Source organism: Oryctolagus cuniculus, chromosome 4 (genome assembly GCF_964237555.1).
Source record: "Oryctolagus cuniculus chromosome 4, mOryCun1.1, whole genome shotgun sequence".
NCBI lineage: Eukaryota > Metazoa > Chordata > Mammalia > Lagomorpha > Leporidae > Oryctolagus > Oryctolagus cuniculus.
Window position 1 is genome coordinate 43,868,611 of NC_091435.1, and position 16,347 is coordinate 43,884,957.

At 35.3% G+C, this 16,347-nt stretch overlaps 1 protein-coding gene across 5 annotated transcripts in view; it reads left to right on the forward strand.

Annotated features, from left to right (window-relative positions):
* CADM2 (cell adhesion molecule 2) overlaps positions 1 to 16,347 on the forward strand; it is a 1,119,939-nt gene that overhangs the window by 963,373 nt on the left and 140,219 nt on the right. For all 5 annotated transcript variants that reach the window (XM_051859417.2, XM_051859415.2, XM_008267104.4 and 2 more), the window contains 2 exons: positions 2,494 to 2,631; positions 15,596 to 15,766. In XM_051859417.2, the coding sequence (XP_051715377.1) occupies positions 2,494 to 2,631; positions 15,596 to 15,766 (309 nt within the window). The remainder of the gene's footprint in view (positions 1 to 2,493; positions 2,632 to 15,595; positions 15,767 to 16,347) is intronic.

Below are 16,347 nucleotides of genomic sequence, written 5' to 3' on the forward strand. Positions count from 1 at the left end.
TTAACATGCCTAATGGAGGCTTTTCCTAAAAATGTTAAAATATGCCCCTTGTGTGTATTTTGGTGCTTTTAAATGGCCAGGACATTTTCCTGTGTGCTTTTTTTCCTTCGAAATACATATTTTCTAGAATCCTAAATGAAGTACATACTGTCACTTGTGCCTGCAGCTTGTAGTTTCTTTGTGCTTTATTCTCTAAGTATTGGGCCATTTTCCCAAAGGTTAAAGTGACACAAAAAAGCAGTACATTCATAAGAGATTCGGAGGAAATAAAGTTGCAGTTTGGAACTCTCTGTGATTCCACAGACGTCAGGGCCCCAATCAGCTGAAATTGCTGCAGTTCATTGAAACACACCTGTGCACTGAACAAGTTAAAGGAATTTAAAGATTGATTTTTCCGCCCCTCACTTACCTTCCTTTTTAGATAGATAAAAGCAGACTGTTGCATTTAAAAGAAGTAATACATGCTGTTCTTTTAGGTGAGAATTTTAAAGTTAATCCAGCTAGAGAATTGGTTTTGTGCATAGGATATAAAATATGTTTCTTTGCAAGTCTCACTGGGACTATTTTATAAAAATCTTCACAAGTTTGCCATTAAGGACAAAATACACCCACTGAAAGGGAGTATTTCAAGGATAACAATGGCCTAAGTTTAACATATTGTTCTGTGGAAAGCCAAAGAACAGAAGACTGTTGAATTTGGTTTATTAAATGGTTGTGTGACACAGATTTTTTTTTAAATGAAAGAAAGCAACATGAAGGTGAAGCCAGGAAAAGGAGGGAGAGAGAGAGAGAGGAATAAAAACACAACCCAACAGCTAGCCACTTAATGGGAGTATACCATTCTGTCAGTTATTTTTGCCATCCTTGTTGTAGATTTCATTTGTAGTTCTTGAGCTGAATTAAATAGTACAATAAAGAAGACTTCAGTCTCCATTTATTACTGAATATTTTGGAAGAAATTTCAGTAAACTTCTAACAGGAAAACTGAATATTATCATTCAGGAAATATATATACTATTGTAGTATGAAATCACCCACTATCTATCTATATATTTAATAGTGATCTGCCTATTCAATGGATGAGTCTTAAAAAAGTAGTAGTGTTTAGCATTAAAAAACTATATATAATAAATCACAAATTTACACCTGCATTTCTCCTTTTTAAAAACAAAAATGTATTTATGTATTTGAAAGGCAGAGTTACAGAAAAAGAGAGAGGAAATACAAAGGGAGAAAGAGATGTGCTATCCACTAGTTCACACCCCAAAATGGTTGCAACAGCTGGGGCTGGACAATTTTGAAGCTAGGAACCTGGATCTCTCTCCAGGTCTCCCACATGGGTCACAACAGCACAAGTATTTGGGCCGTCTTCTACTTTCTCAGGCACATTACCAGGGAGCTTGATTGGAAAGGCAGCAACTAAGACTTGAACTGTTGCTCATATGGGATGCTGGCGTAGCAGGCAGAAGCTTAACCAACTGAGCCACAGTGCTGATCCCTACAACTGTATTTCTTTTCTTCTTTCTTTTTTTTTAAAGCACAAAGACCCTAGTTTAGTGGGAATACATACAATGGGTATAAACAATAATTGAATGGAAAAAAATGACCATTTACTCATCAACAGTAAATTTTAATGTAATCACAGGTCATTAAAACTATACTAATAAAACATTCTTAATCATTGGCTTGACAAATGTATAAAACAAAGTTTACAAAACCATATTTTCATCAGTAATGATACACACAGGTATTTTTTTAATTTTTTTTCAATTCTTATGTGGACAACATCAAGAAACACTCTACTTTAGAAAAATCAAAAGGTCAGTTACAGTTGCAATTAATCATGAATCTTTTATTCTAAAGTTCATTTTTTGATCAAAGTACATAGAGGATAATAATAATAATACCTTTTAAGGTTTAAGATTTGTGAAATCAAAAGAAGTGCTTTGCTTAAGTTAAATCATAATTCAATAAGGAAAAGGATTTTTGTGACTTTATTTTCTCTCATCCAATTTCCTTTATTAAATTCCTATACTGATAAATCCTAAAACATATTGAATAGTTGTTTTAAAAATGTACAGAATATATTTGCAGGTAAAATTTTATAATTTAATTTTTAAAACCACTTTGAAATATGTGCACTTTAAATGCTCTTTGGGTAGCATATATGAGTACACATGGATTTCCAAAAATTTGAGCAGCAAAATGAGCTTATTATTCCATTTGTCAAAAACTTTTAGAAGTTCTTTCATATGTATATGCATTTGTATACATATGTAAATGTTTGCATGGTATTCATGGTGTATGTTACACACAGATATGCACAGCACACAGATATCTGAAGCAGTTCATTTTATTATATAAAAATTTGTTTTTCTTTATTGAACATTGTCAGCTACCTACTGTTTTTGCTTCATGTGTGAAAGTAATAGTCATGAAACCTGATTGTCCCTGGGAATTGATCTTTGCTTCATTTATTTGCTCAAATTTCAGGTGTTCCTGAGAAGCCTCAAATTAGTGGATTTTCATCACCTGTGATGGAGGGAGACTTGATGCAACTGACTTGTAAAACATCCGGCAGTAAACCTGCAGCTGATATAAGATGGTTCAAAAATGACAAAGAGATTAAAGGTAAAGAATGGGCGAAATTTCCTAACTCAGAAGTAATGTGCCCAAACTAGTATAATATGTTAGGAACAAAGGTATTTTCCATTTGAAGACCATAGCATTGCTTTCCGATTCAGTATAAGTTGAATTGTATGTACTCATTTCTTAGGTTATTTGATAAGGTTTCTTAATTACATTAATATAATCTCTGTATGCTTCATTGTCTTCTTGCATAAAAAAAAGTCTGAAAATAATGTGTAAGCCATGGGAAAGTTGAGGCAATAAATGAGCTTGTAAAGGAAAACATGTAGACTCATGCTTGACAATATTAAACCTTAAGTACCAGTTCAATATTGTTATTTTATGTTTAGAGAGAGCAACTGAATGAATTATTCCTTCAAGCTGTTGGTTTCTGGAGTTACGGAGTTCTGAGGACAAAGCTGGGTAAACATCAATACATCCGACTCCTAGTATTTTTCACAGAAGAAAGAAGAATTAACTCCTCTCAATAAAAATTCATAGTAATTTAAATATCCAGACCCATACACCTAAACTTGAGTACATTCTCTCTCTCCCTCTCTGTATCTCTTTCTCTCTCTCTCTGTATTTCTCACACACACACACACACACACACACATACACCCTCATGAACATATATTCACTTGTTTAGGAAGAATATAAAGTTATTATTTTCTTTATCTTACTTCATATACAGATATCTTGGATCTGATATCACACATATATTCATATCTAAGTATAAGAGTTATTTATGATGATTGTTCAAACATGTTTCTTATGACATAGTAGTATGTATTATTCTCAAATTAATCTAAGAAGCAGAGTTATTCAAATCATTCTCTTTAAATTTGTAATTTTAATTCATTATATCAGATTAACTAATCCTTAATAACAATTATGCAGGCTCAGTAGATAGAATTGCTTACATAACTGAGAAACTATAGGGTTATAATCCATGCAATTGTTTGGTTTATTTTCTATTTTATTCTAATATGTATCTAAAATTTAATGCTAATCATTATCTTTGTCTTATAACTTGTAATACATTTATCTTCTAGTTCTAAGTTTTGAGAAATATAAAACCCAAGCACAAGTTGAGCATATTAGTATTCTAAACTGAATTTTCAGGTTACTACAAGTGTGGAACGTGATTCTTGTGTCTTGCTGGGACTCCTAATTCTGTCTCTAGGAAGCATTTGTTTAGATGTTTCTGGACTTGGTTAGATCATTCCTAGATGGATCCTCTACACTGCTTCCAGAATTATCTTACTGCAAGAATCTAGACTTTTTCTGTTAAGCATTTATGATTGAAAATATACTGAACTCTAGGAAAAGCTTAAATCCACTTTCTGTAGAATATACAAATTCTTCAGACAGTGAAGTCTTAACACTTTGTGTATGTCCCTTTTGTATGAAGATCTTGATTTAATCCAGAAATGCATTTATTAAACATCTCCCTTCAATAAATTTTTTATTACCTACAAGCACCTTTTCATTAACTATGATATAATTAGTTAATTACGAAGTTAGTTCTCAATTTCTTAGCATTTTATTTGTGCTTCAAGAGTTTATCTCTCTTGTACTTCAGGGAGATCACAGACTCTAACATATCAAGTACTTAGTTAGTACTGATTGATTGTTTTTAACTTTGTAGCCTCATGAGAAACTCGTGATTGTACTCAAAATTTTATAGAAGGACTTAATTCTTGAAAAGTTTGGTCTGTATTCTAAATGCCTGTGCTTTTGACAAATTTGGCCTTAGATTTGATCAATGTACTGAGGGCTGAGAGAGAGGGATGATATTTATTTGTATGTAACCACAGGAAAAGTTTGACTTTGCTAGCATACTTTAAAATCATCTGAATCAAAATCAGAAGAAAAATCAAGAGAAAAGCATATGTAGCACTGGCATATGTCTGTGTGCTGTATTCAGAAGTTATGAGGCCTTCAATGCCTGATCATTTATAGAGCATTTATTATTGTTCGCTTATTATCCTTACACTTGCAATCATCGACATAGCTTTCAATTCATTTAGAACTCATTTGAAGGTCCACACTTTGTTTTCTTAACCAGAAGGTGAACTTTCTGAGTGATATAAACATTATTTATGTAAGTGTATTTGTGAATAAAATGAGTGCTGCCATCTGCCCAGAGTGGACATTTGTTATGTTGCTATCTTGTGAATAAGCTGAATGACTTGTTACCTACATTCCCGTTGGCAAACAATTCTGCTGAAAGGAGTTCTCCATCTCTGTCCTGAATTATCTGCCTTTTTTCAGAGATGAAAATTTGACTCCTTATCACCATTTAACTGATCTTAATACAATAATATCTAAGTCTTAAAAAAGACAATCCCTAGTGTATAACAAATGGAAAAGATGGGCTCATAGAATCCAATCCAATAAGAAACTATTAAAATGACTCTCAGCGTGAACAATATTCCACGGTTCTTGAGCAAAGCTCCAAATGAGGAAACAAAGAACATTTTTCTAGAAATTTTTAATATGTTTTGGGGATTATAGAACACGGAGAGGGACTGGAATTGTAGCATAGATGGCTAAGCCACTGCTTATAACACCAGCAGAGCAAGAGTGTAGGTTTGAGTCTCGGCTGCTTCACTTTCAATTCAGCTCCCTACTTTTTTTTTTTGTAACTTTTATTTAATGAATATAAATTTCCAAAGTACAACTTTTGGATTATAGCAGCTTTCCCCCCCCGTAACCTCCCTCCCATGTGCAACCATCCCATCTCCACCCCCTCTCCCATCCCATTCTTCATCAATGTGCAAGAGATGGCGGCAGACAGCCGGAGCACCTGCATCCTTGTCATCCACGTGGGAGACCCAGATGAAATTCTGGGCCCCTGCCTTTGCTGTAGCCATTTGGAGAGCAAGCCAGAAAATGTGAGCTCTTTCTCTCTGTGTCCTCCCTCAGCCCTATGTCACTCTGCTTTTCATATAAATGAGTAAGTCTTAAAGCAAGCAAACATGAGGAGTGTTTTCCCATAAGGAGGACTTTGTGCACAAGTCTTCAACTTTTCTCTCTCACTACCTAATATATGAATTACGGTTCCATGTTTCTATGTGAAAGTTGCTTGAAAGTACTGCTTGCTGATGTTTTCGTGGCCAGAGTATTTCCATACTGGATTATAGAGCAGTGGTCCCCAAATATTAGCCAAATCATTCTCATATGTAGTGCTTATGGAAACACAGATTATATATAAAGTTCAGACCCCAGATCTTCTTTTTGAGTAGATCTGGAGTGGAGCCTGAGAATGTACATTTTTAACATAGTAAGTATGTGAGCAATACCAGTGTTCCTGTTTGGAATCACATTTGGATAAGGAGTACAAAATGAGCATTATCAGCAATCTATATAGACATACTTCCTCCGTCTTTGAGTTTTATTTTTTCTCATCTGCTACCTGAGGACAACAATGCTTGCTTCACAGTGCTATTATAACAATTCTGTATGAGCCAATATGTACAAAGTGTTTTCAGATTACAAGGAATGACTGAATACATTTTAGATATTATTGTTATCATTATTAACCCTACAGTAACAATCCCTGAATTAGTTTTAGAAATACAACTAAAACTAAAACACACCTGTTGAAGCATTTACCATTTGGAGATGGTCATGTAAACATAAGGGTCTGAGATCTAACAGGTGCAGATATGTTGACTATAGTTTCTTTCAGAAAGAGGGAGACATCAGCCCTACTTTATGGGAGAGGTGAAGGCACAGCTGTTCACTAATGGAAGTAGGCACTCTGTAAAATATCTGTTTAATGAGTATATGGGTCTTAAATAATAGGTGAAATTCATCACAGGAGTTGAGGATAAAAGTAAGTGACAGGGCATTATGAAGAAATAAACTTCAGGAATATATGCCAAGTAATGGCATGTGATTGTTTGAAATAAGTGTGAAACTTTACAAAACTTTACAAAAGGTGAACAAGATGTAAGGGTATAGACATCATAGAAGATCTGTGACATCTTATAATCACCAGAATAAGAGGTTTGGAATTCATTCTGTAGACAGTGGTGAGAGATGTTTCTTTCTATAAGCTTTGAATAGTAGAATGAAACACCCATAATTCCATCATTATTTTTATTTCCCATCTATGAGTCTGACTGAAATCCCCTTGATGCCACTGGGAAATGCTGCATCCAAACCTCAGATGGTTTCAATAAGCCTTCAGCCTTCTATGTGGCAAGGAAGCCTGTATGTCTGCCATTTAACGTGACAGAAGATGTACATCATCCTCCTAAGTCCATCAGCTCCCTGAGAGTTCACACGTACATATTTGAGTTTTCATCTGTTGCCTGAGCATTTGCTATTACAAAAAAAAAAAAAAAAACAACATTTTCTTTTCAGCTAGCTTTTTTTCACATTAATATGTTAGGCAGAATTTGATGATAGCCCTCAGTGGCTCACAAACACCCACATACAAATCTTTCCCTCTGTGCATAGGAGGGAATTTTGAATATGATATGATATCACTGCGTTGAAAATATAACCTATTTTAGAAAAGATTTGCAGATACAACTATCTGTCCCTTTTGGGTTCATCAACAGGAAATTATCAAGCATGGGCCATCAAAGGTAAATTATCAAGCATGGCCCACGCATAATGAAGTGAAGTCGCAAAAAGAAGTGTCAGAGCCATATTCCTCTCTTGGTCTGGAAGAAAACAACCACCTATAGTGTGAATTGTTTATAGGATTTATGTGGCAAGAACATTGAGTGAGCACTAGAAGCTAATAATAGTCCTGAGTGATAGCTATTGAGAAAACCAGGACCTCAGACATAAAGCTTCAAGAAAATGAGTTTTCCAACAACCAGTGTAGAGAGGACTGTAAAACTCAGATGGGAACTGTAGCCACACTCAGCATCTTGATTTAGCCCAGTGACACTGAGCAGAGATCAGCCTAAGCTTGACCTGGATTCCTAATTCACAGACACAACAAGTTGATAAAGGTGAATTTTTACACTGCAGTTACAGAAAATTGAGTTCTAGAGAGGTAGACTGACTTCTCATATGGTCTAAAGACTAGGATCTAATATTCTAAGACCCATAACCTGAATTGGGGAGAGAAGTGGGAAGATTGGAAGAGCAATTATAAGGTAGTTCAAAGATGTAATATCAAGACCCTTAACAAAGGATGATGAAGGAAATCTTTACAATGAGAAGAAAATTTTCAGGTGAACTGGGTCAATCATCCTGAAGAAGGAGCAAAAACAATGACCAAAATGTATACAACTCAGACACCTGAGTGTCTTAGGTAATGGATGGTTGCTCACTGGAAATAAGAATAGCAGTAAGAGAAATGAGTTCCAATGCAAATGATAATGTTTATTTTTTAAATGTTGAAGTTGGAGTAGTTACATTGTATGTAAAAGACTATGCTGAGTAGTCTTTGAAGTTAGGTGACTTTTGTCTGGAAAAGTGATTTGAACCATACACAGATCTATCATCCCATCATGAGAGAAATTTTTTTTTTTTTTTTTTTTTTTTTTTTTAGTTTTAGCGTTTTAAAATAGTCGTTGCTCTTCCAGTGTACAGAATACTTCCAATAAATCTGGCCTGAGTATATTCTGCCTACCTTAAGGACCATGTATAATAACCTGAATATCCATCACCACTATGTGGTTAATCATTGGAGTTTGCCAGGATCTGAGAGTATTCCCATTATTTTGGAAATGCTCGTTTACATATTATGTCCCAGGTGTTTCAAAATGTTTGACCCTTGAGCTTGAATTAGTGTTGGCTATGTTTCCTAGGTAGGCACGCTGTTTCCATATGCTTCAATGTCAATGAAGTATAGTGAAGTATCTAGTTTTCAAGTTGACTAAATATAGCATAATTTTACTGTGTGCCACCTAGTAAACAATTTGTCAACAGTTGGAAATATGAGAGTAAATTTCTGAAACCTGAGTTTTGTGGCTATTAATTCCACTTGTATTGTTATTACATTAAGGAATAGTTTTTAAAAAATTCAGATTCTTATTCTCAAAGGAGTGTCCTATGTGCTTTATGCAACTTTTCTTAGAGAGATATTCTCTAAAATTGAGCCAAAAACTTTAGTGTTTTAATATTTCTAATACTTGTAACAAAATTGCTTAATGTAAATCATAGAAATACTCTTTGGCCACATAATAATTTTCAATTTATTTTTTTTCTTTTTGAATCAAACAATGTTGGATCTTCTTTAAGAAACAGTAGATAATATATTAATTTTGTATGATCCATGTGTTGTTACAAAATTAGTTTTTTTTTGTTTTCTTTTTTAATTATTTTTTGACAGGCAGAGTGGACAGTGAGAGAGAGAGACAGAGAGAAAGGTCTTCCTTTGTCGTTGGTTCAACCTCCAATGGCCGCCGCGGCCAGTGCGCTGCGGCCGGCGCACCGCGCTGATCCGATGGCAGGAGCCAGGTACTTATCCTGGTCTCCCATGGGGTGCAGGGCCCAAGGACTTGGGCCATCCTCCACTGCACTCCCTGGCCACAGCAGAGAGCTGGCCTGGAAGAGGGGCAACCGGGACAGAATCCGGCGCCCCGACGGGGACTAGAACCCGGATTGCCGGCGCCTCAAGGCGGGGGATTAGCCTAGTGAGCCGCGGCGCCAGCCACAAAATTAGTTTTGACATAATAACTCACTTAATATCCATTGTATAAAACTGTAATTCAAGAGAGTGAAATATTAACAAATAAACTAGAGATTGTGAATTCTCTGATGATAAACATGAAATAAAATAGTTTTATGTAAATAAAATCATGTAGTAATTGTATGTACTCTTCTCTGATTTATTTTTCTCCACACAAATATTTGGAGACTCATCCCTGCTGTATGTACGTGCTTTGTCCATTTTTGTTGCTGTGTATCATTCCATCATTTGGAAACATACACCAAAATTTGTTTATCCATTTGCCTGTTGGTGGACTTTTTGAGCTGTTCCCAGTTTGTGACTATTGCAATAAAGCTGCCATGAGCATCTTTCTAATTCTTTATATATCCGTATGGTTTCATTTCTCTGGGATACATGCCTAGGAGCTGGAAAACTGCATCATTTGGAAGATATATGTCTAATTTTTAAAGAACTTGCCAATCTGTTTTCCAAACAGCTGTGCTACTTCATGAAGTATTTTGTGAATAGTGCTTTGATATCCGTGTAAGAAGTGTTTGCCCAGGTGCTGGCACTGCAGCATAGCAAGTAAAGCCACTGCCTGCAACACCAGCACCTATATGGGTGCTGATTCATGTCTTAATGCTCTACTTCCAATGCAGCCCCTGGCTAATGGCCTGGGAAAGCAGCAGCAGATGGCCCAAGTGCACAGGCCCCCGCCACCCACATTGAAGACCTAGATGAAGCTCTTAGCTCCTGGCTTCAGCCTGGCTCAGCCCTGGCTGTTGCAGCAATTTAGTGAATGAACCAGTGAGTGGAGGATCTCTCTCTCTCTCTGTCTCTCCCTCTTTCTCTGGAACTCTGACTTTCAGATAAATAAACATATCTTTGGAAAAAAAAAAAAACAGATTTTTTTTTACCTAATACAAGATCGCAAGGTCATTCCTAATAATTTTATTGTTAAGGGTAGGATTTTTGAGTCAATTGTGACTTAACTTTAAATGTTTTTACGATTTATTGATTTATTTGAGATTCAGAGTTACAGATAGAGAGCAGGGGACACAGAGAGAGATGTCATCCATTTGCTGGTTCACTTCCCAGATGGCCTCAACGGTCAGAGCTAAGCCAATCCGAAGCCAGCGGCCAAGATATCTGGGTCTCCTGTGTGGGTTCAGGTACCCAGGCACTTGGGACATCTTCAACTGCTTTCCCTGGCCATAAGCAGGGAGCTGGATTAGAAGTGGAGCAGCCAGGACTGCAACTGGCACCCATATGAGATGCTGGCGCCATTTAACCTACTATCCACAGCACCAGCCTCAATTTTTATTTTTTTTAATCTTCAAAAATTGTATTTACTTTTTATTTTATATTATTGTTTTAAAGGAATTTATCCACACAGCAAATGCATGGTAATTACCATGACACAATTCTCATTAATTTTCATGTTAATATGATGTTAATAGATATAATAGATTCCATGTATTTCATAGATACAATTTTAAGAGTATAATGTTGGTTCCCACCCTACTCACTCCCTTTTTCTTGTATTTCTCTTTCTCTTTCTTTCAGCTTTCAAAAGAGCATATTTTTAGTTTACATTACTTTCAAAGGTATAATGCTCCATTAAATAAAGAATACAACCAGTAAAAAGTCCCTAGTTAAGTGGAAATATAGGCAAGGGCTAAAAACCATAATCAAATGAAAAGATGTCCATTTTATTCAAATAATCACAGATCATTAAGTCTGTACTATTATATCATTCTTAACCACTGGTTTGACATAGATATAAAACAAAGGTTGACAAAACCATATCTGCAGGAATACTGATACACCCAGGCATTTCTTTTTATTTGTTTGTATTTCTTTTTAAATTTTAGCTCACATATAAGGGAAACCATGTAGTATTTGTCCTTCTGTGTCCACTTAGTTCACACAACATGATGTCCTCAAGTTGTATCCACTTTTATGCAAATGCTAGAATTTCATTCATTTTATAGTTGAATAATGTTCCATTTCCTTTATCCATTCCTCTGATGATGGTTACCTTCATTGGTTCCTCATTTTGGCTGTTGTGAATAATGCTGCTACAAGCATGATGGTGCATCTATCTCATTGATACAATGAATTTGTGTTTTGGGGGTATGTAACCAGTAGTGGGGTTACTAGATCATATTGCAAGTCTATTTCTAGTTTTTTTTTTTTAAGAAATCTTCATATTGCTTTCCAGTGGGTTCACTAATTTACATTTCCACCAACAGAATATAAGAGCTTCTTTTGAATAATAGCCATTCAGTCACAGATTGAGATATCTCATTGTGGTTTTGCTCCTGTGCCACTGAGCAGTGTCTGAACTGGGTCTAGTACTTCCGAGGAAGTATGACTCTTTATAATTCAGGTTGAGAGATCACCAACTCCTAATTCAGTTTATTCTTAAAGGATTTGCAGGAATCCAAAGAACAGATCGCATAAAAATTGGAGATATTAAAAGTGAATCAGTGACCGAAGTGGGGTAGAAAAATAAGATGAAGAAACTGTGAGATTAGTGAGCATACTCTTTATAAATGGCTGTACTGATAGTGGACCGCACATTGTTGTTGAACACCTTTTAGCTATGACAGCGAAAGAGACACAGTCAGTTATCATAGCCACAAACCAGCTGTACAAGCTGTCTACCATTTTCTGGTGATAAACATATAGAGAAAAGGATTTCTTCTTTGACTCTTCATGCTTTATACAATATATACATATTGTATGTAGTTAAACATTGGGTTAAATGTAGCAAGACACATATAAGTGGTTCTTGTAGCACCTTTGAATGTAGACCTGTGGGATAAGATCCAAGAAAAATTTGATAAGCAAACACTAACATTCTACCAGTCGTGGACATTGAAAACGAGATTTTAGAATCTTTAGATAAATCATCCTCATTATTGTTTCAACTGTCCTTTTAAGACCTACCAAGAAATGCTATGTTTTGATAGTATTCCTGGCCAAATGAAACAGTTATTCGATGTTACGAATTAATAATGGGATTATACTTTCAAAGATTATTACTGATGCCTTCTTTTGAAAGTTGAATATTGTAACAAGAATTCTTTTATAGTTAAGCCCTTTCAGCTTGGAGTTGTATATAGAACTTCTCATAGATGAGATTGGCCTAAAGAATTTGTATTGAGGTTTTCTCCAGAGTACAGATGTAAAGATTATCAGATTTTAAAATTATAAAATCCAGGAGTTGTTCTCATTATGTTTTGACTGGAGAAAGTTTAAAGCAAACATAAAATGGAAAGCTTTGATAGAACATTGAAGAAAAGTATTTTATAAAATACCTTTGAACATTTAACATTCCCTTCAAACAAACTAGGTTTCAAAATATGCATCTAAGTTACTGAATGAGTTAGTTAGACATAGTTATTTTATGTGAATTCAAGGAAAAAATATGGATAGTTTGGACATCTTCTAAAAATGAAGTATGTAGTTTTATAAAATTTATCTGTAGAATTTCTGTTAAGCAGTAATTACATATGCTGAGTCCTCTAATAAGGTCACTTGTAAGTTTTAAAACAAAGCAAAGTGTTTGATAATAAATATTTCTCATGTAATGATCACATTTTCTATTCTGTATAGCAACAGGCATTCACCCAGCCCACTGGATGAAATGAAATCATCATAGTACCATTAATATCAGTGATGTGGAGTCAGAATAAATCTTTAATTTCTTCCACTGAAATTATCATTAAAACTACTTTAATAAACCCTGAATTAGAAAATAATGTTCATGTTCAATTTCTATTTTTCTGTAAGGATCAATATTGGAACATACATTGAGATCTTGTTGCTTCGCTCAGGGCTAGAGGATTCATGGCCTCAGTAGTGGATGTCACGTAATTTGCTGCTTGCTTCCTAGGAGTTTTTTTTGGCAGTTATCAGTACAGAAAGGCTGGATCTAAGTCCAGTCTGGTCTTCAGGGTAGCTTAGGGGCCTTGCAGTGTTTTAAGAAACTGATCCACTCTAAGTATTGAGCTGATTTATTAGAGGTCTACTTCTAGACAGAGGGAAGCAATTTCACTTTATAAAAATGGAAGTATCTTCTTTTCAATTCTGTTTAAATGGTATCAAAATCAGAAAAGTGAAGAGAGCAAATAAATCAGAACTGTTCAGATTATACTGCTCAAGGGGGGTTTAGAAACACTGTTGCAAAAACGCAAATTGCCTAGGAGAATTTTCTTTCTAAACCTCCCATCTAAATATGGACAGAAAGTAGACATAGTGACAGGTAGCCTAATGTTATAAACTAAGGAAAGATAAATGTGGAGGTAGTTCCTGACATCTTATATTTTATTAAATTATTTGAATGTAAAAAATCTGAATGACTGCTTTGTTTCCCAGATAATATAATTCAAAGCACATAAATCTATTTATTTTGGAAGCTACAGTAGTCTCACCCTTACATTTGTTATTTTTTCCACCTTCATTCTTGGTGATACCAAAGATCTAAAATTCTGACTATAAGAAAATGCTATTCTATCGTGCTAGTCTCATAAACATAAATAATATGAAACCTAACTAATACTCATCAAATATGTAAAATTCAATATTATTTTAAGTGTTCACTTGTTTATTTAGGAGGCAAAGAGTAAGAAAAAGAGAGGAAGGTAGCCAGACATCCAGAGACCTCTGATCTGCTATCATTCCCCCAATGTCTGGGCCAAAGTTAGAGCTGGGAATTTAATCCATATCTCTCATGTGGTAGCAGAAAGCCAGTTACTTGACCATCACTGGCTGCTTCCCAGGATCCATGCTAGCTGGAAGCTGGAGTTAGGGAAGCAGAGCTGAGAATCAACCTCAGGGGCTCCCACATGGGCACCTTAACCATTTTCTTAACTGCTGGTCAAAATGTCCCCTCAATGTTATTACAGAAGTAAAATCTTGGAGCCAGCGTTGTGGTGTAGTGGGGTTAATGCCCTGGCCTGAAGCACCAGCATCCCATCTGGGTGCTGGTTCGAAACCCGGTTGCTCCACTTCCTGTCCAGCTCTCTGCTATGGCCTGGGAAAGCAGTGGAAGATGGTCCAAGGACCACGTGGGAGACCCAGAAGAAGCTCCTAGCTCCTGGCTTCTGATCAGCGCAGCTCTGGCCATTGAAGCCATTTGGGGAGTGAACCATCAGATGGAAGACCTCTCTCTCCCTCTGCCTCTCCTCTCTCTCTTTAACTCTGAATTTCAAATAAAATAAATAAATCTTTAAAAAAAAGAAAAAGAAAATCTTTCCATAAAGCATAAAAAATAGGGAAACTAAATTTAGGTTTGTTGTTGGTTATTAACAAGTTCTAAAATATTTTTGATATGTAGTAAGTTAAATATTTAATGCATTTTATGCATAACCCATTTTCTGAAATTGATATTGAATAATGGAGGAAATAAATGAGAGGAAGCATAAGAAAATGGGACACATTTTCCCTCAACTACATTAAGGATCTTGTTATAATATCTTAACCTTAGCCTATCATTTTGATTTCTAATCTTTTAAAATTGCCCTCTTCTTATCAGCTACTTCAGACTTGAGAATTACAAATTAAATGAAAATATTATTGGATGTCTGTTCCCCAAAGAATAAATACTCTAAGTGCACCATTTAATGATGGATTTGAATCATGCACATTAAGTTTAAGTGTTGAGTAGTGAATTCACATCTTAAGGAGAATGTTCTCATTGATACTGAAATGGCTTCCTCAGCCAAGTGAAGAGCATTTTTCTCAATGTAAAATCCTCTGCCAATATGTATTTAAATTTCAAACTATTCAGATGACTATGTTCATTCTTTTCTTACCAAAGATGACAACATTCTCATTTTAGGTATTCTTTAGTAATTTATGTTCCCTTCATATTATTCCCGTAAAAATCATGGCTCATTGTACTTTCTTTCAGACATAACCAGATAGTTACAAATTTGCTCTTTCCAACTGTGTTCGTGGCTCAGTTAATTAGGATTCTCTTTTTGTAAAATTTTAAGCAAAAGGAGAGATTGCGTCTATAAAATGGCTTGCATTTTTTCAAATGGAGTGTAAAAAGTATCTTGCACCTGATTATAGTCTAGGTAAGCTTGAGAATAAAGAAAGAAAATGCTGTGCATCCTTTTCCCTATCTAATGTTTACATTATTTTATTGTAGTTGTTTCTGTTTGATCAAATCACAATGTATCACATGTTGAACTAACAAATATTTGTGTTTTTTTAATCGATCAGAATAGTGAAAAGGTGCTTTCAGGGTCTTGAGAAGGTGAAATATGCTATGTTTTGAAAGATGTCATATAAACATTATTAAGTTCATCTTTTATTTTTCAGATGTCAAATATTTAAAAGAAGAAGATGCCAACCGCAAAACATTCACTGTTAGCAGCACACTGGATTTCCGAGTGGACCGGAGTGACGACGGAGTGGCCGTGATCTGCCGAGTTGACCACGAATCCCTCAATGCCACCCCTCAGGTAGCCATGCAGGTGCTAGAAATACACTGTAAGTAATCGCTACTAATCCCCTTTTATATGCGTTTACAACAGTTCAAAGCTACCTGAATTTACAGCAAACGTGCAGCAAAATCTACAGTAAAATGATGTAAAGACTAATCTCTTAGCTACCAATCAGGCTCAAAGGGAAGTATTCTTTGAATGTCATTCTTGACAATGATGAAAACAAAGAAATCTTATCAGGTTGATACTCATAGTTGTATGTTCCAAATCATGGCCTGTTATATGTGTGTGCTTAGCGATAAGGGGAAAATAGAGATAATTTGGGCAGAATCAGTGAGAGGTAGGAGTCTGAGACGAGCTTTGTTGAATTTGGTCATATTAAAATAACTGTGTTACTACACATGTGACTTCTCAGATAAGCCTGAAAACTTGAACTGAGTTTCACCTTCTTTATGAAATAGACTAAGTCTATTTCAATGTTGGGATACAATCATTATGTTTTCTTTGTTGATATTATATAAATTTTATTTAACAATAACACTGTTGTGTGATGTTGAAACAAGGAGCAGTGCTAACTTCCTTCTGGCCAATACTGTACTACTGAGTACTCATGATAGCAAGGTAAAC